Source organism: Pseudopipra pipra, chromosome 6 (assembly GCF_036250125.1).
Source record: "Pseudopipra pipra isolate bDixPip1 chromosome 6, bDixPip1.hap1, whole genome shotgun sequence".
Taxonomy (NCBI): Eukaryota; Metazoa; Chordata; class Aves; order Passeriformes; family Pipridae; genus Pseudopipra; species Pseudopipra pipra.
The window spans coordinates 38,036,859-38,062,054 of record NC_087554.1 but is presented as its reverse complement, the minus strand read 5'-3'; the positions used below and the strand labels follow the sequence as shown (position 1 = coordinate 38,062,054).

The following is a 25,196-nucleotide window of genomic DNA, read 5'->3' as shown; positions in this document are numbered from 1 at the left end:
CATGTAATCCTAGCCAAGAGTTACTCTACAAACTACACTCTGGGAAGCACTGAATACCCATGCTAAGAATTGTCCAGCATCAGAATCAGAAAATCTACTCAGCACAATCATCTCTGTTATTCCTAGAAACAAGAATTGTGAATTTTTCCTTGCATTTCAGCCTGATGTGTGTCAAGATTTTGAGGTTTTTGATTGCTCTGCTGCATATTCTTTGCTTAAGAAACACCTCTGCTTACTACTGGTGGTAGTGAAAGGTCATGGACGCTACGCCACAAGTTTCTGTTGTGTGTAGCATCCCTACACTGCTTGCACCAATTTGAAAAAGCATGGTCTGTATTTAAAATGCTCTTACAAATATTGTTTGGCAACTGGTAAGTACTATATCCTTCTTTAAGAATTAATATCCACAAAATTATGATAGGTGTCAATACCTTGTTCTTAAAGTACTTGTTGTATTCAACACAAGCACTGTTATGGACGTCTTCGAGCAAAAAGATTTGTGAAAAGGCATATGACCTTCTTCCCACTACAATGGCCATCTCCTAATTAAGCAATGCATCTGATAGTCATTAACAGGAATGAGATAATGAATCACTTTCTCTCTTCTTTGCTAATTTGCTGTAACCAAGCGGCTAATGGATGTCAGAGCTGAGTGATTGCACTGATTATAGTGATTTATAGTTGCAACAAAACAATTTAAAACCATTCTGATTATTCATGTTAAAGATGCTTTATGTTTTGTTTACTAAATGTTTTATGTTCCCCCTCATGCCCCTCTACACAGAATGAGACAGGTCTTCCTGGAAAACTTGAAAGTTCTAAGATTTTTTTTATTGTTTCAGAGTAAGGCATTTCATTTTGTTTATAAAAAAAAAGTTTACCCAGTAGAAATGAAAAGCCTTAGGGTGGAAAGAAAACTTCAGTGGTGCCTAGTTCAAAAGAAGAAGGAAATAAGAGGAAATAAGGCAAACTTCAAGCCACTTACCTTAGGGCTCCCAGTCCCTTCCTCATTCTCTGCAGACACATCAGTAGCCAGTATTTCTGCTTTGATGATATCCAGAGCCCTAAGAATCCAGCTGTGTTGCCGTTTGATTTGCTTCTGTAGTTCTTTCCACTGACTTGCAATCATCTGCAGCATGTCCTTCAGTCCTTCTCCACAATGAAGGGGTAAAAAGTAAAAGCTGTAAACTCAACAGCATCTTTAAATATTATCCTTTATTCAAATAATAAGCAAGATATTTAAAATAACAAATGCAACAAGAATTTTAGTGTGTTTTCTCAGCAATAAATCCAAGCATTACTGTTGTTCAGACTGCAAAACAGGGCTATAGGGTCAAGCATTTCTTTTAGCCATCATGGTAAATTTTGATAATGCTTCAGCTGACAGTTTCAAGAGAAAAATTCCACATAAACTGTCATTCCCCTGGCAGTAGGGAATACTGGTAATCTTCCCCTCTAATATCTAGTCTTTATCTTGAAACATTTCGTAATCTTCCAAACACATTTTTCTTGCCTCCAACTCCTTTAAATATTTTCTGTAGTTTACACATTACCTATTTTTATGTCTATGGTGACATGCACTACTCTTCTTTGCTATGGTTATCTTTTTAGAACTATACATACAAGTCAGTAATTTCTTATAGCTTCCCTTTACACAGATCTGTCTGATCTGTGAAACAAGATGCACGCATATAACATAATCAGAAAACAGTAGACCAAAGAATAACTTCAACCTGGATGAAGAGGATGCTATGTGGGCCAAAATTAAGATGGCATTCCATAGCAGTATATGCTGATTACCCTATTATCAGACAAGTCACGCAAACATCTAAAAATATAGGAGGTGGTAGGGATAAAGGGAAATCAGTACATCTGTCTCCCTCCTCTACATTTAAGGCCTCTGCAAAAAAAGACATACCTAACCAAAAGAAAAAGGTATTTTTAATTTTAATCTAGAGCTCATAAATATATTTAAATCAATGTAAGAATTAGTTTAAGTGGTAAAATAAAGCTTTACCAATGCAATTACCCATGCAGAGTATGTAAATACATACATATATATTTGAAATACTAATTCATTATCTTAATGTTATTTCCACAGCACCTATATCAAAGAATATGTCAGTGTGAAGTTTTCAGTGATGTGATTTCAATTGAAACTCAGCTGAACAGCAAGACCAAAATAAAATGAACAGACTATTTGCAGGCAGTATTTCATTTTATAAGTATCACTGCATTGTATGCAGTATATGAAACATTTATAAATCTTGAAGGTCAATCTGATAATGTAAATATTAATAATACATAAGGAAGTGAATATATGCAGTAATTTACAGCAATGCTTCTTCATTCTTTAATAGTCTGGAGACATAAAGACTTGCAATATTTCAGAAGGATTTACCTGATTTGTGAGATACAATAAGCTCAAGAAGTTGGCGTCCTTCTTCTACCACTGCTTCTTTTAAAGCAGAGTGGCTATCTACATTCAACTTAAAACTCTGGGGGAAAAAAAAAAAAGAAAAAAAAAGAGAGAAGAAACCTCAGCATCAGACATTATAGAGGCAGTTATTGTAAAACACATGTACAAAATTACTTGTTTTTTATCAAGAACCACATCCCTATTTACCCAATAGCCAAATTAATTTGTGATACTAAAAGCTACTGATATTTTGGATCTGGGCTCAAAATGTTTCCATCAGATCAGCAAAGTGCATCTGTGTTGAAACAGCTGACATATCTAGACATTCATTAGGTTTTATGAAAAGTCACAACCCGCAGGCTATATCTGGAGTAACTGTGTTCTATAAAATACACTAAATTTATGCTACCACATATGAACTCTGGGTTTTTTTTCAGATTTCTTTGAAATGTTGGTGATAGCACTATTTATGAAACCATAAAAAAATTACATCATTGAATATATTGGCCTTATGTGCACTCACACAAATCTATTAATACTGTGTTCCTGCGTTAACTCTCATATCCATTTTCAAAGAACAAATCAGTCTGCTTTAGATCTCAGCATTCTTAATTTGCAAAGAAAGTATTTTTCAAACATTTTTTCACTAATATTTTTATAAGTTTACAAAGGATCTGTAATTTAACAGTCAAAAATATTTTGTCTCTTTTTTAATTTTATTTTTAAAAATTGCTTTAAAATCTAGCAGCAGAGAGAGGAACTGGAAACACGATATGCCATTTAATACACCAGTGATAACTTGGATAAATTTTTTAATTATTTGCCAGAGCTTCTCATCATACTTGCCTGTAAGAAAGAGAAAGAAAACACAATAGAGAAAAGGGTACTTGCTGTATTTAATCATAAATTGTGTGCAACACTTTTTCTCTTTGAAATGTCTGTGGAATAAATGGAAATAATACATGACCACTTGGAAAAAAAGAGCTTTTCCGTCTCTTGGAAATGAGTTAACTGGCAGACATGAAAGGAGACTTTGCAAGTGGACATTCATAGCTTCTGTTTTTTATAAAACTTATTTATACTTCTCCAAATGCTAGTGACCATGCTAATACTGGAGTAGCAGACACCACAAAATACTCAAAAGCTGTCAATCCTTAGGGAAGCAACTGTTTCCTCTCTTTCCGAACTCCTGCAGTCAGGCTGATTGGCATAGCAGAAAATAATATTGCCAGAACTGTAATAAAATGAGGTACTTTTACTGTATTCATCATGGTTGAAAGAGGGATGCTGCTCAGATAGGCTCTTAACAGTCTTTCAGGCAGCATTGTACCTGACAGTGACAGAATGTTTTTGAGAATTCTCCATTCAAATAAAGAGCAAAAAACAGGAATTTTGCTACCTTCAGCATTTTGTCTAGTCCAATTTTCCTTGTACGGACATCTGAATATACTGTTTTGCACCAGCTGTTGAACAACTGGGCCAGCCAAGAAAAGTTAAAAAGGAGGAAGGATGCCTAGTTTATGTCTGTCCCCTTCTTAAATCTAGAGTTTTATGAAACCAAATCCAGAAGTCCTTTTTCCTTCATAAAACCATGTCTGAACAAGCACTGACAATATTTAATTTACTGTTTACTTAAAACAGGCTTGTACTGAATAGTTTGTAATCATGCACTTCACAGGAAATGCACTGTGCGTGTGTCTCACCCAGCAAAAGAGAAGCTAAAGGACCTGAGAGTAGGTTGTGTAATTTCATATAATTGAAGTCGAGTATAGATGCAGCTGGATTTGGCAGTGTCTCGAGATGATGTGGATGTGTTTGATAGGAAAATTGGAAAAGATGAGGTATTCTTTTTCATTAGGAAAAAAAAAGAGACTTGCTGCCCTAGAAAAGATTCATTTAACATAACACACCAGCTACTACAATACGGCTTGATTTTCAGGTGCACCTATTAACCAGTAATAATGTTAAACTGAAGAAGCAAAATATGATGAATAAAGATGGGGCCAAACTTTTGGGTTTTGACTAGCAATATTCTCCTCGTGCAAAATTCTTATTTTATGGATGAATTACACGTGGCACAAATACCATGAACATACATGAAATTTAGCAGAAATAAGCTTTTGTCAGCATAGAGGCATCATGTCATGGTTTAACCCCAGCTACCAACTAAGCACCATGCAGCCTCTTGCTTAGTCCTACCTCAGTGGAACGGAGGAGAGAATCGGAAGGGTAAAAGCTAGAAAATGGTGTGGGTTGATATAAAGACAGTAAGGAAAGCAAAACCACATGCACAAGCAAAGCAAAATGAGGAATTCATTCACCACTTCCCATGAGCAGGCAGGTGTTCAGCCAACGCCTGAAAAGTAGGGCTTCATTACACATAACAGTTACTTTGGAAGACAAATGCTGTAACTCTAAGAATCCCCCATCTTATTCCTTCTTCCCCCAACTTTCTGTACTGAGCATGATGTCATTTGGTATGGAATATCCCTTTGGTCAGCTGGGGTCAGCTTTCCTAGCTATGGCCCTTTCCAGCTTCTTGTCCACCCCCAGCCTACTTGCTGGTGGGGTGGTACGAAGAGCAGAAAAAGCCTTGATGCTGTCTAAGCACTGCTCAGCAGTAACTAAAACATCTCTGTATTATCAACACTCTTTTCAGCACAAATCCAAAACATAGCCCCATAGTAGCCACTACGAAGAAAACTAACTCTCTCCCAGCCAAAACCAGCACACAACAAAAGGAGAGAACCATTCATATAAGTATAAATACAAACAGAAGCAAACGAAACTGTCAGTTGATGTAGTGAAGTATGAGTTTTGAATTTAGAATTATATATGTGGTAATTTCCTAAGAAAAATGAGTAACTGGACAAGGAACACTGGAAGGAATAATCCTCAGCCAATGTTCAAGGTTTCTCATGCCTAAAGGGCTGAAAATGTGACACATGAAAAAGACGAGAGTTGAAGATGTAACAAGTATTACATGTCTATACAATGGAGATATGCAAATTTACACAGCTAAGGATAATATCAGACCAAATATTTGGAATTGAGGAAGACCTTCAAACACAGAGGTCCTCTCCCATCCTGGATATTTCCCTACTGTTTACTTATGGCATTTGGAAAATTGTAACTCTAACAGCGTGTGACCCAGGTACTCTGCTCCCCTCCTTCTCTGATCTTCCCTGATAATGAATGAAGCCTTTGTGTGTGAAGAGAGGAAAGGAGAAGAGGAGGGAAGTCAATTAATCAAAGCCTTTTTTCCAGACACATTTGCAGCTATAGAGAAGTCTAAATATCACACATGAGCACGTATACATTATAGAAAATGCATGTGCATTGGCCTGACAGCAGCTTTTTAAACAACACATTAATGTCATCCCTCACACTACAGTGTATTTAATGTAGTTTACAAGCTGCAACAAGCAAAATTTCCTTACGCAAGTTCTCTGCACTTTTCCCAATTACCATGTACCTATATATAACTATCAATTGTTCTTATTTAGCAAGAAAGGAAAAGTGAGGCAGGAATTATGCAGTTTTAAAAAAGCTTGCAGAACTGTAAACAGGAATAAAGACTCCAAGGGTGTAAATGCAAAGCCCCAAGAGTGCTATCTTCTGTTGACAGCATGGTAGCAAGGAGCCCAGCCTTCACAAAATGAAGCTGTCCTCTGACCTTCAGGAAACTTATGGACCTACCAGACAACAATAGTACAGAACCGCCATGAGGAAAAAAAAGCATCCCCTCCTTATCTGTGCTGGACTCTGAATACACTAAAAATATGAGAGTGCTTTCCTAGAATATAATAAACTCTCCTTCTCACCTTACTTGTCTTTACAACTGGAGATTAGAAAAAATTGTTGGAAAAAAAAATTTATTCGATGTTCCTCAAAGGATTTATTTTATGGTTGTAGCTACTTATATGTAGGAAACTTCTATTGAGTAGGTATCCTGCACTATGTACATGTTGAGATATCCAATCTTTTGCTATTTATTATATATTTGCTATTATATATAACCCTCTGTTCTTAGAAAAACCTTTGCAATTCGGTAATGCACAACCTGGGTCTTGACACAGACAATTAGCAATTTTTTTTTTGTTTCCAGAGGCACAGAGGCTTTGTAAAAGCATGATTTACTTTTTTTTTAAGTCATAAGGTATCCAACTAATTGTTTCCAGTGTACTGCCTCTGAAACAGAAATCAGCAACTAGATATCGTGTGAACCTACAATGTATACATAAATATAGTTTGGATGACACAGCAGTTTACACCTATCACCAGATTAAGAAGTGTATTAAAAGAAATATTTTATTTTTCTCAGTCAAGCATGTTATTAGCATGTGTGGTGTACTGGGATATACCTGAAAGACAGTTCTCTTGAGGTTCATTTTTGATGTTTTTAAATACCTTTGAGAAAAATAATACTATTTCTAGGGTGTTTATTTTTTTAGAGCAATGCTACAGACAATTAAAAATTACCTGATTACCCTAGATTCTATAAATTTAGAATTTGAAAAAGAAAGCTTAATGTAAATTTCCTAATAATATTTTGCATTTTTTGAGAAATCTACAATATTACTGAAATATGGACTTCTATATTTAGCTACAATTGAATGTATGTTTTGGCTAAGAATGTAGCACTTTTAATTATAACACTCACTGTGACAGATATAATTTAGAGTGAAAATTAGAGTGATGGGAACAGTTTCTGGCAGAAAAGTTATGGGAATCTTTTGACTGAGACAATCACAGAAGGATAACCAATCTCCCACAAATATTATCAGAAAAGTTATGTTTTGAGAGGGAGGCAGTTTAAACATGCAGTAAAGCTCTAAGAAAACGAAACAAGTGACTTATTTGTTAAATATATTCTATATACCAATAACTGCCAAGAAAAATATAATTATGAAAATTCAATTTTAATTTTTTTTAATCAACACATTTCATTTGTCTCAAAAGAAATATGACAAAACAGATATTGAAAATTTATTCTTACATGCTTAATACTCAGCTACTTTTGCAAGTCCACTGGTCCTGGCACAGTTACCTTCCAATAACTTGCTATGACAAAATACCAAGATATCTAGTACTGAACTTTTGGTTGTGGTCTATTTTCTTCTTTCTCCCCTTTTTTTTTTTTTTTTGAGGAGTTCTGACAACACAGAAAGCCTCTATTTGGTCAGTGCCTAGTATTTAAGTTAAGAATTTGAGGTAATAATTTAAGAATTTGAATTAATAACCTAATAAGCCATGTAATAACCTGGTGGCATTTTCAGAGTCCTGAACACTATCTACCAATGACATTCAGTAAATCAATAAAATAACTAATATGTAAGTTGTCCTTATATTAACATGGAACTGGTCATATGTTTAGCATTTAGGACTATAAAGCTTACTTATTAAATAAGTATTACTAGGATATGTAAAGGATATGTTTTCCTGGGAACAAAATATTCCATGTGAAATGGTTCCAGTCAATGTCTCTTTTGTTCACATCTTCCATAAAATCTAGGTGACTACAAAGAATTTTGTATTTTCTTTTTTTCTTTTAATTTGTATTTCTATCTGAGTGACACACCAGCTGATAAACAGAACACAAGCACTGTGGAAATGCTCTATGCAGCTCCATAGTCAAGGCTGAGCTTTACCTCAATAGCAGGGATTTTACCTTTGCTTTTTAAGGAGAACATGATGAATCCTCCTCTGAAGGAGCAGTATCAACTATGAGTCTTTTTCTTCTCTGCCCAAAACTGAAAACATACCCTCCCTACAGCAATGACAGCCAATGGGCCAGTTATCACCAAATGCTAAACAAATCTCTAATGCCTTACACAATATGATCATCATTTTCCTTAGATGAACCACACATTTCCTTCTGTAACCAATGGAAGCTAGTAGATATTTTCTAAGAGTGAATAGCTAGTGGAAAGAAGATTTGGTCTTCTACCCCCTGCAACAATGAGAAAACTTAAAAGACAATAACTTTGTGACTTTCTCTGGGGATAATTCATTTCATTGGTATCTGTAGGCAGATAAAAATGGGCAAAATAACAATATCACTGTCTATGTTGATTCACAATATCAGATGATAATCTAAAATGCCTTTAAAATTGAAATGAAACTGATCTGGGAACCTAACTACTGGTTCCCAGAAATCTCATAATCATCATCTCATGCTGGCATTATGACACTGTAGATGTAGATCAGATGTAAGATGGTTTAACTGCTCAGATCATTTTTTCTGTGTAAGTCTATCATTCATTTAAACATAATATTAACTGAACATCCTGAGATCAAAATGCTTAGTAATGAGCTAACTACAGCAATCCTGGGAATGATTTTACCTTCTGATCACTCACACACATTCTTCGCCTTTCACTTGATCTGAATGTACTTTTTTGTCTGGGAGGAATCAACCACATTTACGACGAGACAAAGTATTGGGAGCTTAGTGAAGAGCAAGTAAAATATGTTTAAAGGTGGAAATGGTGGAACCAATAAGAAATAAGCAAGACTAAGTATTAAGAGAAAGAGCCTCTATTATCTACTTATATTCTATGAATCTGAACACCATGCAGAAAGAAGACTTAGTACATTATCAGAGGTTATAGTAGATTAAACTAATGGAATTAAATTAAGAGAAAATTTAAGATAAATACCAGTGAAATTTCCACAGAAAGTCAAATCTATTAGATTGTATAATAACCTCCTAAGGGAAACAGTGAAAGGCCTGATCCCTTGAGACCATTAAATCTAGACTGGATAAAAACATGAGAGTGAGGACTGCAACGCACTGACACAGTAGTAACTTAGGTCTTTCGCATGCCACAAAACTAAATACGAGGGGGCATGCTCCACTTCAGTAGTCCTATAGTAATTGATACTTTTGTAAAATTACCCCACCCCTTTCTTCTCTGTCAAAGCTTCTGCCATTCCAGTATTAGACAATCAATGTTTTTTCCCTTTGTTACCTCTTAAACATGAATAGCACTATTTTCCTCATATGAAATACTTTACGTCCCTCAGTTTCTGTTTCTCATTCCTCATTGTGTTTGTCATGTCTTAGGTAATTTAGCCAAGTTTTGAATGCATAAATTTAGATATAGAGAAAAAGTATAGTTAGCCCCACTATCCAGAAAGCCTATTTTGCAGATTTAGAAGACATAGAGGGTATTTTTTCAGATATTTTTATTTCAAACTCATGTAAATTCTTCTGCTACCAACTCTATTTTCTGTGTTTCACTATGTAAATTTCTCTTTGATTTTGTCTGTCTGAACATTTTACATTGTCAAAAAAAATTCATATGAGGCTTCCTAAATTGAATCTGTTTGTTTACTATCAAGAGGGATAGAAGAACACATACAGGAAATGACACAGGCCAAATGGCTGTACAATTGCTAAGTTGCCATAATCATGGCGAATTGCACATGCAGTCCACTGTATACAACCACCCTTAATCATTTCTTGCCTTCTTGAGTTTCTTTGGAAAGAATCTGCAAAAAACATACTCTTCTGAGTCCTTGGCCTGTCTGATCTTACACATCCCTAGGTACACTTCTTCTACATGGAGACACACAATTCCCGAAAACTATCTAAACAAAATAGGTCCACATTGTATTGTCCTATCATATGCAGAAAAAAGATATATCAGAGATATACCAAGAAATAACAGCTTTCCAAAACAAAGATAAATTCATGGGGCATAGCAGCCTTGGCAAATATGAAGTTACCAAGTGAAACATAATACATACATAAATAGTATTTAAATATAAATTTACTAACAGACCAAAAAGCACTCTCTGGCAATAAATAACACTATGTAGTTTTAAAACAATCCTTGAAGGATTTTAGTTCTATTCAGATTCCAGGGGAATATAAAGGAGATGTAACTTGTTTTATGTATGTACAGATATAAGGTTTTATGCTATTTAAGGGTGAACTAAAAAGCCTTCTTAGCAAAATTTAGCTAATAAATTAAGATTCTAAATTCTTTACCCAATTCACCTACAGAATTAAGAAATGGAAGAAAAAATAAATATCATAGAAGATGCAAAGAAAAACATTTACCAATCAAAACCTCCATTCATTCCCGGATTTTCTATATTTCTGCTGAATGCTTTGGTATTGCAAACACCAAAACACAGAGAGGAATTGTATTACTTCTAGTACTTAAAATGTGAATCATATTATGCATCTGAGACACATAGCAGAGAACCCATGGGAGTGTACCATAGCTCTTGGCAGGTAAGTAAAAGCAAATATAGTTTAAATGTTACTGAAAGTGTGATTGTATTTCCTTTGAGATCCTGGCATTATAATCTTCCAATGATTTCCAATCTCAGAATTTTATAAAAATAAATTTCATTTCACTTTCAAAACCAAATTACTGACTACATCTTTATTGATAATACTGGCATACTAAAATTTCAGGCAATAGCATGCATTTGAATAGACATAAAAATTACAGTTAACAGAGTTCCTAGATAAGCTTTACGAAGTTTATTAATAAAATAAACATTACTTTCAAACAATTTTTAAAAGTGTTTCAAAAGTTGTTACAATGATAAATTTTTGTACAGAGCATGATCAAGTTGTCATATGTAAAGCTACAAAGCTTCTAAGTCAGAACTTATGTCAAATACTTTCAGTGAAAATTCATGATCAAGTTAGTTCAAAGCATGTTATAATGGCAGTTTGATTTCATCATATCACTATGGGCACTGAATCCCCTGTATGCAAATTATTTCTTCTGCAGGCCAGGCAACAATGGACTCAGTGGAATCCCTAACTTTCAGCACTCAGACAGTGTTGAGTAACAGATATATTAAATACAATGTCTGCATTTTGGGATACTTCGGCACCTGAGAGTTTTACAATTTTGGGTAGTGAGGCTTGAGAGGAGGCGAACATTTGTAACGCTGCCAATCAAGTTACCCGGCCTTGTTCAGCTTCACCAATAAGTGCAAATGAATTTAAACATTTTTCAAAGTCTGAATGATCTGCATTTTATTGTTCTCTGACAGTGTTTGGCCTTGTTTCCTAAGAACATTATAATGGGTATTTAATACATACTCAGAGGAACATACCACCTGCTATATTCTTGCACGTAAAACAACACCATGTTTTAAGGATCTCATCGCTTCCTCTTCCAAAGAAATAAACATTAGCTTAAAAGCATCCTGGATATTGGTGAAAATTTTAAATTTTTAAACCTCAAGCATAATGAATAAAAAGAAACAAAACAACAGAGCAATATAGTTGTTCTTGAAACATAGACCACACTCTATATTTTCATATACTTAAAATACAAGACATCAAAATCCTCACAAGTGATACAGTTCAGATTTTGGACATTACAATTTTCCCTTTTTCTTCAGTAGAAGAAGCAAAACTACTTTAGGATGACACCCTAATATGCTCTGCCTCTGTCCAGAGACAACTGTGGCTCTCAGAACTAGAAAAGCTGGGACAACTTCCCATGGAGCGAGTTAACAACTAATACATTACAGACAGGCCCAGCAGAGATACCTTTTATTATGGGGTCCTATCCCCTTCCTATGCACAACAATGCAAATCTAGGGCAGTAGCAAAAAATGTCCTGAGAAGGTTTGAACCAATCAAAAACCAAAATAAATACAATCAAGGTTAGGTATCCATAAACTTGAAAGACAGGTTTAGAAAAAAGTAGTACCCTTAAGATTATTCAGTCTCCAGGAAACTATTTCTTATGCTACAGGCTTGCACAAAATAAACCTCTGGAGTGGGACTGTGTGGTAATACCTGGTAGAAACAGTACAGGAGGATAGTAAATGAACAGTTCTTTTCTTCATTAAAAGCACATATAGTTACAATAGATGTCTATCACAATAGATCTCCTACTTCTTGCTGCCAGGACCATAAACATGGCCCACTCCTTCTCCTTACAAAGAAGGTTTGTGTCAGCTCTTCTTTACTGCATGAACTTATGGGAAACATCTTTAGATCAAGTGCAGTATTTTTGTATTGGTCAGGACAGCAGTGCTGTTATTAGCAGGATATATATCCATTCTCTCTTATATACCTGATTTTTCTCTTCCTTAGTCACAAAAAAAATTGCTGAAATTCAAAGAACAGTCCAAACAGTTTAGAAACCTCTATTTTTCCCACTGCCAGCAACTGTATGCTCTCTGGCTTCAGACTATAACACAGGTAGAGCCAAATGTATCATAATGACATCAACATTTCCTTTTAATGTTCTCAGGTCCTTTAACTCAAGAAACAGAAAAACTTAGAGGTTACTGGTTTTATGGATTTTAAAAGCTGAATAATATTCACAACTGACAATATACATGTATTCCCTTTGTTTAAGTTTGCTATCTTACTTCCTATTAAGTAATTTTATTTGCCTGTGAAATCTGCTGAGTTTAGTCTGTACCTCTGGTTAGTATGTTCTGCAGACTGCTTCCTATATGAAAGGATATGCATTCAGGAATCCATGTATACCCAAAATGCCTTTTAAGATAAAAAAACCCGTAAAATTCAAAAATTTAAACTGAAGTCCTTAGACAAACAAAAGATCAGTCCACTCATGGTGCTCAGACTTTTAAGCACCATCATCCAGCAGATAGTACACTGTATTTTGAGAAAAATATCTAAACTTGCTGCCATGGACATTGGAAATTCCCATATAACAAAGCACTATACATAACTTAGCCATTTCAGAGGCTTTAATACCTTTAATAAAATTACCACTACCATTGCTACATTAGCCCAAGGCATGTATATTTAACCTTATTTTCTCAATGAGAACAGATATTTAATACTTCTCTAAACTGACATTTTTCAGAAAATGAGTTTTTCCAGGGAGATGAGAATGATTTTTTTTTCCAGATATAGCAAACTTGTTACAAACAATCAGTTATCATAAAATATCGCAGAAGCATCATTACTTCACCAACACAATTTCTTAAATGTGAAAATGCAATCTATTTTCTGTATGAAAGCATTTGCTGTTTACAGCTAAGAAGGTGCTGAGCCATGATGTGGCGAGAAACATTTACAATGGACACAGAAAAATTCTTATTTCATTTCTCTTAAGATAATAAAATTCAAATCCCCCCATATCTTAAGAAGAATTTGGTTCTAGAATGGAAATGACATCTAAACTTTATATACAGAAGGGAAGTAAATGCTAGTGTGAATCTACTTGTCTAATTTGCTTTGAAATACTAGTGATGCTTGGTCAACGATATTTTAAGACTGCAACAAGTAAAGTAAATATGGTGACTGAGAACATTAATATAATGAAACAATTCTAGGCTAAAAAGGACTTGTATGTGGCACAAAGTCTGTGACTAAACTGGAGTAAAAATCCCTGACAGGGATCTAAAAAGAAAACCGAGAAAACGTGATTCATGGAAATTATCAGTTAGCATATCCAAACCACACTTTGCACTGTAATAACTACATGCCATCCTTGTACTTTATACAGAACAATATTTGCTATTCTAGTTTCAATAAAACATAACATATATTTTTGTCTAAAAAAAAACACGAGAAGTAAATAACCATTGTATGAACAATTTTTTTTTTTTCAAGGAGGCCATCCTCTTCCATTCTTTCCACGAGTGACAAGCAATTCCTGTTTGTGCTATCTGGAGAAATAGGAAACTGCCAGCTGCCATCTTTTCTTATACCAACAGTTACAATGAGAGTGAAGTGAAACACCGAGAAAAGCCCTGTGGAAGACTTGAGGGTATTGGTGGATAAGAAGGTGGACATGAGCCGGCAATGAGTGCTCACAGCCCTGAAAGCCAACAGCATCCTGAGGTTTCATTGAAAGCAGTGCAGCCAGCAGGTCCAGGGAGGTGATTCTGCCCCTCTGCTCTGCTCTGAGACCCCATCTGGAGTACTGCATCCAGCTCTGAGGTCCCCAGTACAAGAAAGACATGAACCTTTTGAAGCGGGTGCAGAAAAGGGCCATGAAAATGATCAGAGGGATGGGAGCACCACGCTAGGAGTAAAGGCTTGACAGAGTTGGAGTTGTTCAGCCTTTCAGTACCTCAAGGGGGCTTATAAGGAACATCACAGAATCCCAGAATAGTTAGGATTGGAAGGGACCTTTGGAGATCATTTAGTCCAACTCCCAAGATGGGAACATATTTTTAGCAGGGTCTCTTGTGATAGGACTAGGGGTAATGGTTTTAAACTAAGAGGGTGGATTTATACTACATATAAGGAAGAAATTTTTCACAATGAGGGTGATAAAACACTGGCACAGGGTTGTCCAGAGAAGTGGTGGATGCCCCTCCCTGGAAATATTAAAGGTCAGATTGGAAGGGACTCTGAGAAATCTAATGCAGTTGAAGATGTCCCTACTCACTGCAAGGGGGATAGACTAGATGAGCTTTAAAGGTCCCTTCCAACACAAACTATTATATGATTCTATGATTTACTCTTCTCCCCGTTACAAACTTAAATGTCGGCAGGTTACAGCAACAGTATTACTCAAAAGGAGAAAAGTGAACAGCCACTTTGAAATAAACTACTCTATCACATGGAAACTGACCATTCTTTATCCGGTTTTGAAGAAAAAATGCAAAATCTGTCATTACTCTCTCTCTTCTTTGTTCTTTGTACTCAGGATTTCAGAATTTTACCCAAATTCTTAAGAGTAAGACTGTTAGAACAAAAGTGCCTGACTACTAACTCCAAATTTCTAAGAAGACTTCTCCCTAATTAATTTTTTCTCTACTGAAAATTATTGTTTGCCAACATCTACTAATAATGCAAGAAGGATTTAAGAATTTCCAACAAATTATCTTTTTCACTTGCAGGTTCCCATTTAAAAGTCTTGTATTACACAGCTCTAAATATGATACTAGACACACAAATGGTTTAGGACAAAAAACCTAAGAGTTCACCACAGTATGTTGTAAACTAGAAGTTGTGTAGCAACAAGAAAATGAAGTACTGTGTTAACAACAAAGGAAAAAGTTGAGACTACAGAATTAAAAGTTTCAGTCCTCAGCAAATATATATAGTGCCTCTTGTCTAAACCTTTCCCTCAGCAGTTCTTCACATTTCCTCATTTGCTAGCTTACTTCTTTTACTGTGCTAAAACAACGCATCTTGTACGGCCAGGGATAAAGTTAAACGTCCGTTTTAGCAAACTAAAATGGTCAAGAGCAATATGGTGAATTCTTATCTCTCGAGCCGGTAAGAAAGTGTGCTTGGTTTCACAAGCACAGCAGTACCACCTAGATAGATGCTTTTAGCTCATAAGCTGCCTTCAGGATACTGTTTTTGATGAAAATTGATTTGCATACCACCAGTCTGTTAGTAGCTGATTTTGATCAGGTTGCCAATGGGAAAGAATCAGCATAACAGAAAAGGATACAAAAGATAAAATGAATCAGAAACCATTTTCAGAAGTTCCTTTTTTGGTAAGGTAAATGAGGTTATCTTTTCATTGGGAATGGATTTGAGCCTAAATGTTCACAAAATTCAAAACCTGCCTCACTTTTTTCTCTAGCAGGACTGACTGAGGCCTTTGTGAGAAAGTAGATTTCTCCTGAAAAACACCCCTGTTTTATGAAAACATATTAGTGTTTTCGACATCTGCTGGCTTGGGTGGCTGCCTGCAGAGTGCCAGATGTTCAAGTGGTGGCTGCTCCATGTCAGCCCTTCCATATGAATGGGAAGCACGCAGCTCCCAAATCAGTTTAACTGATGTTACTCAGTTGTGAAGACCTGTAAAATTGAAAGAATAATTTCAATCACTATTCCATGGATCTCTGATAGCATTTTCATTTATAGCTTTGTGCTTTGGTGTAATCTAAAATGAAGCATATAGCAACTTCTGTTCTGCAGAACATCAGGGAACTTGGTGTTAAAATTTGCAAGAAAAAGTTCTCCACACTGAAGATTGCCTATTGTGGCACACATTCAATATGTAGACTACCTTTCAATTTATAGGAAAAGATCATACTATTTAGCAAACTGTATGGTTACTCATCATGGAAAAATCTATGGAGTTTAAGTTTGTAACTGTGATTTAAGAATGAAATTCCAATTTGTCCTACAGTCAATAATTATAATTGTAGCATATTTGGGTATCAGGCCTGTGCCTTTGTGCACACAGTGCATTTAGTCATGTATTCCCTGGGTGACCCAGGAACTCTCCAGCTAGTCTCTGCACAGATTATATAATTGGGAAAAACGGATCAACTTGAGGAGAGGCTGCCTTCCACCTTCACAACAAAGTGCTTCACTATTTCAGGAGCTTCAGACAGTTACAGAAACGCCTGCAGGCAGCTCTTGCTGAGCCAAGAGCAATAGACAAACACTATTCGTCTGCTTCAAAGTGTTGATTAACATCCTAGGTGGACAATATTGCCAGATCATATAAAAGAATTAAGCAACGTTGTTTGGGGAATGCTACCAATTTAAGCTGAAGGATGTCATGCCATGATGCTTGTTAACAGAGACTTACATCGTCATCCTGTTCAAGAGATTTGACTCCTCATGTGAGCAAAGATTCAAATAAGTTTTGTTGTAGGTTTCTTGTGATGCCTTTTTTTTTAAACACAATCTCTTTAAGTGTCTGTGCCACACTATTTCTCAAAATGTCAAAGATAGTGAAAAGCAAGGCTGAGTGAAGAGAGACTTTAAAATTCAATCATTTATCAACAGTTTACACTGGAATCCTAAAATGACAGTCTAGAATTTTACAAAGTGAAAAACTTGGAGGATGCTCAGAACCCTGTCCTTGCTGCCTTAGCAGGACTTTCCCCAGCCAATAATGAGAAAGGGAACAAGTACATTTTTTCTGTTCTCCTCTTCTTAGATTTTGACAGAAGAGATTTCACTCATGAATGCAAAATATTCTCTCTTTATGGCACTAATTTTGTTATCGCAACAAACATATTTCCAAGAAAACAATTACCACAGGTAGTGAAATTGATAACTTGTGCCAAAGGCTAAGGCCATGTCTCTACTAATAAAAATACTTATCTACACCGATTTTTCACTTATTCTATGATGAGAAAATCTACATTAGTGAGGAATCATAGTTATGAGATTTGCTAGTGTAGATGCAGTACATAGAAAAGAACTAAGACATTTTCTTTGTTTTCCAAGTTAGTTTGTTATCAGTGTCTGTACTATAAACTCATAAGTCTGGAACCTAATCTTGTAAAGTTCTAAGTTCCAAGTCCTTTACTTCAACAGATCTTAGATGAGTCCGACAACATGTATAACCTGACTGGCAAAAGAAGAAAATGTGAAGTATAAGTCCCTCACAAAGACCTTGATCACCAGTCTTACAATGCTCAACTAAGGGAAATTTCAACATTGAGCTTAATGTGAATTGAAGTTCATATACTTCTGTTTAAACACAGATTAGGATGTCTGACAGATAAATGCCACTGAAAAGCTGACAATCTAATTAATAAAAATAACTATCTTCCCTGCTATAAAAATGTTCTCTTTTTTTCTGCTGTGTATAAACTGGTATGATAGTATATCTTTTCTGAAATCCAAAAAAGAAAACTCAGAGTTATGTTTTTTCAGGTTATACAGTGGGTTTTCACTGACTATAGATGCCATAAAAATAATTATAATATTTTCAAATTGAAATTGAACTGCTCTTTAGACATTTTATTTCTTCAGAGAAGTAAACGAAAAACCCAACTTGTTTCATAACATAGTCATCCTGAAGCATATAACGATTTTCTTGCCCCAAAGTTACGCAGATATAGAGAGTGCAGCTGGGAACCCAGGTGCTGGCAAGGGAAAGTGAGGTTGTACAGGTGCCCACATACTCATTTATTCAGAGTACCTCTAGCAGTGAAGCAATTGCCTCTAAGCTACTGTTCCACATTCCAGTCCGATATAGATGGGTTTGGCCTCACCTCTCAGAGAACCACATGGCAAAGTTGGAAGTCGTTTGCCTACAAATGAGCTACTGTGCTCCTCGCCATGGAAGAAAGGGAAAAAGAAATTAACTGTGAGAAGTACTCAGCCTGGTGATTGTCCTGTTCCTGTAAAATGTTTCTTTTTATCCAGTCAAGAGTGAAAATTGCAATTCTACTCATAAAAACTTATCTTGACAAAAGTTTCATGTTGCAGAGTACAAGGAAAACAAATTGACCAGTGCCTTTTCTGAGGTCTGATTTTACAACACGCTCTGTATCTTCAGAGCACCTGTAAACACAGTGGGAATCATGGGACCAAGTGTGTGCAGCACAAGGAAAAAAAACAACTCCACCCCAAACCCCAAAATCCACAAAGTAAGGAAAAAATGCAGTGTCTTCATACTGCATTTGATAGACTACCACAATTTACTGACTGCCCCTGGGTGCTACTACAACAGAAATTGTTTAAGAAGAAAAGGCACAAGAGCTTGCTTTATAGCTGAAATTCTGAAGACAGTTTTCAATTTGGTTCTAATTGTATATGTGGTTAATGTATACTTAATTAATTTAATAATGGTCACTCCAGTCTTACAGCAGAGATTAGGATGACATTTTTTCCTGCAATGCATCACATGACTTCCTGGGACTGTCAAATACTTTTCTACCATAAGATTATCAGAGACTGGAAATGAGACTGAGCTTTGGGGGTTGATGCTCTGTTGTGGGCTCAGTTAATGTACTGCTTTATCTAAGTGAGATGTCTAGGTCATTGGCTAAAGGTAGTGTTATCACTGTGTATCTTCCATTTCATACTGGCAAGAAGCTAAGATTTTGGCAGAATGAGAGAAAAATCTCTTTGCTTGATTTTCCATTCTTTTTTTGTTGCTTTTACTAGCTACAGTAGTTTACCTGTTAAGACACCTGCTCATTGAACAGCATACATTGAGCTCTATTCTCTACCTTCAGCATTAAATCTTACTTTTGAGGACTTAATGCCTGATTTAATGCAGCTCTTTGTTTCACCTCATAACAAGAAACAGCTCTTAGAAGAATTCAGTGAAAGTCCCATAAGGTTTATCAAATATTTCTCAATCTATAAATCTAGCCTGCAATATATTCAGAAGATTATTCATCCAAATGTTTTCTACTTCCACTCAATTTTTTAGCTTTTTGCACAAGAACAAGGTTAGTGACAGTTGTATTAATTACATGACAGAAATGTACATCAAGTAAAATTATTAACTATTTCAAATTTTTATTTAAATTACTCTGTGTGTTAAAAATATGGGAGAGAGAATAAGTTACACACTAGAAAGACTTTTGTTAATGTTACAGTGGAGTAAAAATCCTAGAATGATCAGCAGAAAAAACATTATCCTTTCTCCTTTTGCTATTGCCATTTTCTTTCAGTTTTGGAGATAAATTCTGAATTGTAATGTAATTCTGACTTTTAATTTATCTTTACAAAGCTATCAGTACATATTTCAAATACAGAAAATAATTTGTTGCTATTTTCATTAAAATAAACTGTAATGCTGCAAATCTTACACTAAAATATAGATGCACACTAGTAATTAAAAATAATAATCAAATAAAAAGCACAGCAGAACACTTCAATTACTGATAGTAATCATAGTGTAATCTTGTCCTACCAAGTGTGTCTCCAGGTACAGTTTAAGGCTGTCTGTCTCTGCTTTAGGAGGAGTCCAATTCTCTGTTGTTTCCATGGCTTCATTTAACCAGTGAATGAATTCATCCAGTTTGCTTACAAACCCCTTGCCATGTAAGAAAAGAGAAAGAACAAGAAAAGCACATTTGTTAGCAAAATGGCGATGTGAAAAATGTATGCTCAATTTTATTAATTTTTTTTAGCCAAGAGAGTACAATTTTGCCTTTTAAAAGCATGCAAAAAACCCAAACCAAAACAACAACAAAAAAACACACACACAAAAAAAATAAAGTGGTCTTCTAGTAAATGAGAAGCAGAACAGTGTTTCTGGAGATAATCTAATGTGATATTTTGGGACAAGACAATGTGAGATCCATATGACTGCAATGAAGTGGAGAAAAGAGCAAAGTTTTAGAAGATATGAAGGGGATATATAAAAAGCTTTATAGACATTACAATGAAAGTAAACTAAAGAACTTGCACTGGGCAGATAGGCTGTACTATGAGCACTGTAGGTTGACAAAAGGGCTGAACAAAGCTGCATTAACAAGGTATGCATAATGGACTGAGGGAAGAAATTACTTGTCAGAACTCGAGTGTTGTGACTCCTGTTTTGGTTCATAGGATGAGAGAAGAAATCAAACAGTAGATGAGGCAGAATATATAGCATTTAATATAAATATTGCTGATTGCATATGAGCCACACAGATGGTGTTCCATAGAAGACAGGAGCTCCTGCTTCTCAGGAACACCATTTATTTCAAGATTAGTACCAGTTATATTGTCTGATTAAAAATAGTGCCCCTGAATTTACATGATTGGATGATACTATGGGCACATACTGAGTACAGATAATTTTACCTAAGTCTTATTCACCATGAAGCAAGAGAGTAAATGGAATAAACTGACCGTGATGTTTATAAGCACCCTGAAAATTAACTCTGAAGAGGAATGTCCATCTATTGCAAGCATTGTAAGACTAGATTAAGTTAGTTTTAATACTGGTTATATTATTAGTCATTAACTATGAATTTCACAGAATGGTGAAAATTTTAGTTTCCAGTTGGATAACAACTCAACATACACAGTATCTCACTCTCACCATTTCAGTTATGGAATGATTTTGACTAATTATTAGTCCATTCAGATAGCTAAAAGCTAAGTATGGAACTTTTAAAGATTTCTGAGTAACTCAGGACCCCAAATCCCCTTCTCTGAAGTTATACATGAAACTGGAATTCTAAACAAGACAGAAGCAGCAGTCTGAGCAGTAGGTACACAGCCGCATTGTGCAGTGGTAATAACACAGGCCAAGTAGAGCCACACTTCCTTCAAAATTAACAGTAGTAGAGTCATTTTGGCCCAGCACTGTGCCAAGAAGTAGGGTCCAACATTCAACTCTTGGCTTCCAGGTGAAGTGGCAGTACCTCTGAACTGAAGTTAGCCTCTGGCAGGAAGCTGCAGTGCATACTGCAGGCATGACAGCAACACTGAGGCACTCTGAAGACTTTATTTATTATTTTTTTATGTGAGTACCTACAAGATCTCATGATGAGGTCACTATTGCTATCTCTATTCATGGAATCCACTGTATCAAGTCATTATAAGGAAGAGAACTGTTACTGTGCAGATTCCATTGTAGGCTGTTTATCTGGACATTCCAGAAAGGGGAAAGGAAGACAGAGAAAGCAACCGAGTGGTTATGGTGACTGAGACAACGTGCCTATACTCTGGGGCAAGTACATCTCCTCTCTCCCACAGCAAGCTACATTCCTCATGTCAAGCCATAGCACGGGGTGGGGGGGCAATACTGCTTGCTTTCTTCCAGCTCACAGTGGAGCATAGGGGATGCCAGACTGGCAGAGGAGTGGGAGACGTGAGCTGATGGGGAGAGGAGCAGGAGGGGTAAAGTCCTTCTTGTCCCTCCAATAAATCTCTGCCTGCATTTTAGCAATGTGCTGTCCTTGAGAGACAAGGTGATATGGTAAGCACACATTAAAAAAAAAAAGGAAAAAGAAAAAAATGAAGAAAGGCTCTCTCTTGTATATGCGTCATGTATTTTATGGAGACAGACACGTATAACATCTGCCTGCAGTACTCGATGTCTGTATGCCTTCAAAAGGGTGCTCGGAAACACTGAAGGCTTGCAGCAGTATAAAGAGCAACTATTAGCCACAGAGTTACTTCTGCCCTCTCACAAAACGTGCCTGTGTTGTAATGTCTGCTACTTCACGCTGGTGCTTAGAGACTCCCAGGCAGCCAACTCCAGCCTGGTGTGTCCCCTCGCCGCCCAGATCAGGTTGGCTGTGGGCCCCTGTGGGGAGCAGGGAATGCTTGGGGGTTCGTTTGGGGGGCTGAAAAAAAATATAGATACAGTCTCCTACAGAACCACGATGAGCCACTTTACTTGTGGGGTTAAAAAAAAAAAAAAAAAGGAAAGGCTGCAAGCTTCAGTTCCAGTGCCACCTGGCACGCTGGGATCGCGGTGGGGTACACGATGCCCGAGGGGAGCCCGCGGAACGGGGAGCACCGGTCGCGGCCAGCCCCGGCGGGCTCTCCTCCGCCAGGCTGCACAAATCACAATAATTCCACTATTTTTCAAATGACGGCAATAAAATTTTATTGAAACCATTCAAAAGAGCACATCTGTAGAAACCGAAAACAGCGGAGGGCCGGGGGAAAGAAGGGGAAGGAAAGGAAGGGCAGCCCGGGCCGCGCAAGGAAGGGGAGCCCGGGCCGCACAAGGAAAGGCAGCCCGGGCCGCGCAGGGAAGGGGAGCCCGGGCCGCGCACGGAAGGGGAGCCCGGGCCGCGCAGGGAAGGGGAGCCCGGGCCGCGCAAGGAAAGGCAGCCCGGGCCGCGCAGGGAAGGGGAGCCCGGGCCGCGCAGGGAAGGGGAGCCCGGGCCGCGCAGGGAAGGGGAGCCCGGGCCGCGCACGGAAGGGGAGCCCGGGCCGCGCAGGGAAGGGGAGCCCGGGCCGCGCAAGGAAGAGGAGCCCGGGCCGCGCAAGGAAGGGGAGCCCGGGCCGCGCAGGGAAGGGGAGCCCGGGCCGCGCAAGGAAAGGCAGCCCGGGCCGCGCAGGGAAGGGGAGCCCGGGCCGCGCAAGGAAAGGCAGCCCGGGCCGCGCAGGGAAGGGGAGCCCGGGCCGCGCAGGGAAGGGGAGCCCGGGCCGCGCAAGGAAAGGCAGCCCGGGCCGCGCAGGGAAGGGGAGCCCGGGCCGCGCAAGGAAAGGCAGCCCGGGCCGCGCAGGGAAGGGGAGCCCGGGCCGCGCAGGGAAGGGGAGCCCGGGCCGCGCGGGGCCGCCGGCGGAGGGAGCGCCGCCCGCCCGCGCGCGCGCCGTGCCTGGGCCCACAGCGCCACCTGCCGGCGCCACCCCGCGCGCGGGCCCGGGAACCGCGGGAGCGAAACCAAACATGGGACATCCCTGTGTGAACATCGGAGCAGAAATTGCAGGCGGTCCGTTTTAGGCTGTTAGAGAGCGTGCGAAATAGAAAATCTTTTTTTTTTAATAAAATTGTAAGTGAGATTAAATCTCAGCAATGCAGGTCCTACTTCATTCGCCGTGAATTAGCGATCAAAACAATGCCCCGGTGTTTTTCTTTTTTCATAGCAAAGCCCAGGATTCCATCCTATTTATTTAAATAGCCTGATGCCAGTGAGAAAGGAAGGAGCGGCCTTTATCACCCAGCCGCCAGTTTCGCGGCTCACCCCTGCCCTGCAGGGAGGCGGCTCGGGCTCGGAAATTGAAACCCCTGCGACCACTACTGACCGCAGCGGCTCGGGTTTGACGGACCGGGCTGCCTTTGCTCTGGGTCCTGAACTTCCCCTCCTCGCCTTTGACTTTCGGTCAAGGTGCAGCTACCTGCAGGCTCTGAGATTGGGGCCAGTACAAACGACCCTGCCTGGCCGGCCCGACTGGCCTGGGCAGCCAAGGCCAGGAATAAGGCCGCCTGCTAGCTCACACTGAGAGAAGGAGCATCTCCAGTATTGCTGGTCCATGTAGCCCTGTCACAAATATAAATCCGGCTCTTTAATCTCCTCCAGCCTGATAATAGAGGGGAAGTCCAAAACATAACTTATCCCTTGACTGAAGGGCCACTGCCCCTCCACAGATTGACCAACACAGAGCCATTTCTGTGTAATCAAGATGGCCTATTTAATTAGAATAAAATTAATCATGTACATGCAGTCAGGGACACAAACAGCATTAGAATAGTTCTTTTTCTTATAATCTCAAATATTTCCCAGAATATACATTTTAAATAAAAGGTTAAGACAAAATAAGTTCTAAAAAAAAAATGGGGAAAAAACATTGTCTTACAATACAGAAAATCTATTGTGAGACTCTGACAGAGCATGAAACTATGCTTTAAAAACAGTTTACAAGATAAATTATATTAAAAAAATAATGAGGCTTAACATATGATCCTAAATCCAAATCCAGGAGTACTCAGTGAATGAAATAAATTCACAGGATGACAAATTCTAACCAATACAGGATATTTTTCTTTTTTTCCTCTTCATTTAATAAGATATCAATGAAAACACTTTACATCCTCTTCTACATACTTACCTCTCTGATTTTTCTGACTGAGATTATGTTTTTCTTTCTCTAGATATTTTTCCTTCATCATTCTTAAGATGGGAAAGAGTTTAACAGGAATAGCTTCAATGAATCTATGCTGATTTATACTAGTTAAGAGTCTGATATCACAGTATCACACTCATAATGAAAATACTGTAAAATCTACCCAACTCGTACTTTGGTAGAAATTAACAGGAAATTAAACTATTGTATTTTCCATCAAAACTTCTTGGAAGTTGAAAGCTAATAGTTGGCTACGCTGAAGCTAAAAATTACTGTACAAGAATTCCTCAGAGAGAAAAGAGGGGAGCAAAAGACAAAAAAAGAAACACCAATGTAATCCAGTCTCTGCCTTTTGACCAGCTCATTCAGTTTTGCAAATGTAATAGTTCTGCACTGTGCTAGCAAGCTAGATCTTAATAAAACTAGGGCTCCTACAGCATAAAGCTATTCTTATTCTATGCTACTTAGTACTGAAACAATTGTTTCTGGATTGTTATTGGATGATTTGCAGCAATTTCTGTGATAAAGTTTGCAAATAATGATAAAGCTCTTCCCATACCACACACAGGAAATTTCAAAACATTAACCTTTAAAACTTTCAGCTTTCCATTTTGTTTCATG

At 37.8% G+C, this 25,196-nt stretch overlaps 1 protein-coding gene across 9 annotated transcripts in view; it reads right to left on the bottom strand.

The window, feature by feature from the left end:
• The window catches only part of AKAP6 (A-kinase anchoring protein 6), a 314,923-nt gene that overhangs the window by 182,731 nt on the left and 106,996 nt on the right, over window positions 1-25,196 (bottom strand). For 8 of the 9 annotated variants that reach the window (XR_010431376.1, XM_064658568.1, XM_064658567.1 and 5 more), the window contains 3 exons: window positions 19,972-20,094; window positions 2,402-2,498; window positions 986-1,152 (listed from right to left, as the gene is read on the bottom strand). Coding sequence is in view for 8 of the 9 variants with exons in the window: in XM_064658568.1 (XP_064514638.1) it covers window positions 986-1,152; window positions 2,402-2,498; window positions 19,972-20,094 (387 nt within the window). In the remaining variant the exon portion in view is untranslated. The remainder of the gene's footprint in view (window positions 1-985; window positions 1,153-2,401; window positions 2,499-19,971; window positions 20,095-25,196) is intronic. The other variant, XM_064658569.1, reaches the window with a different exon arrangement.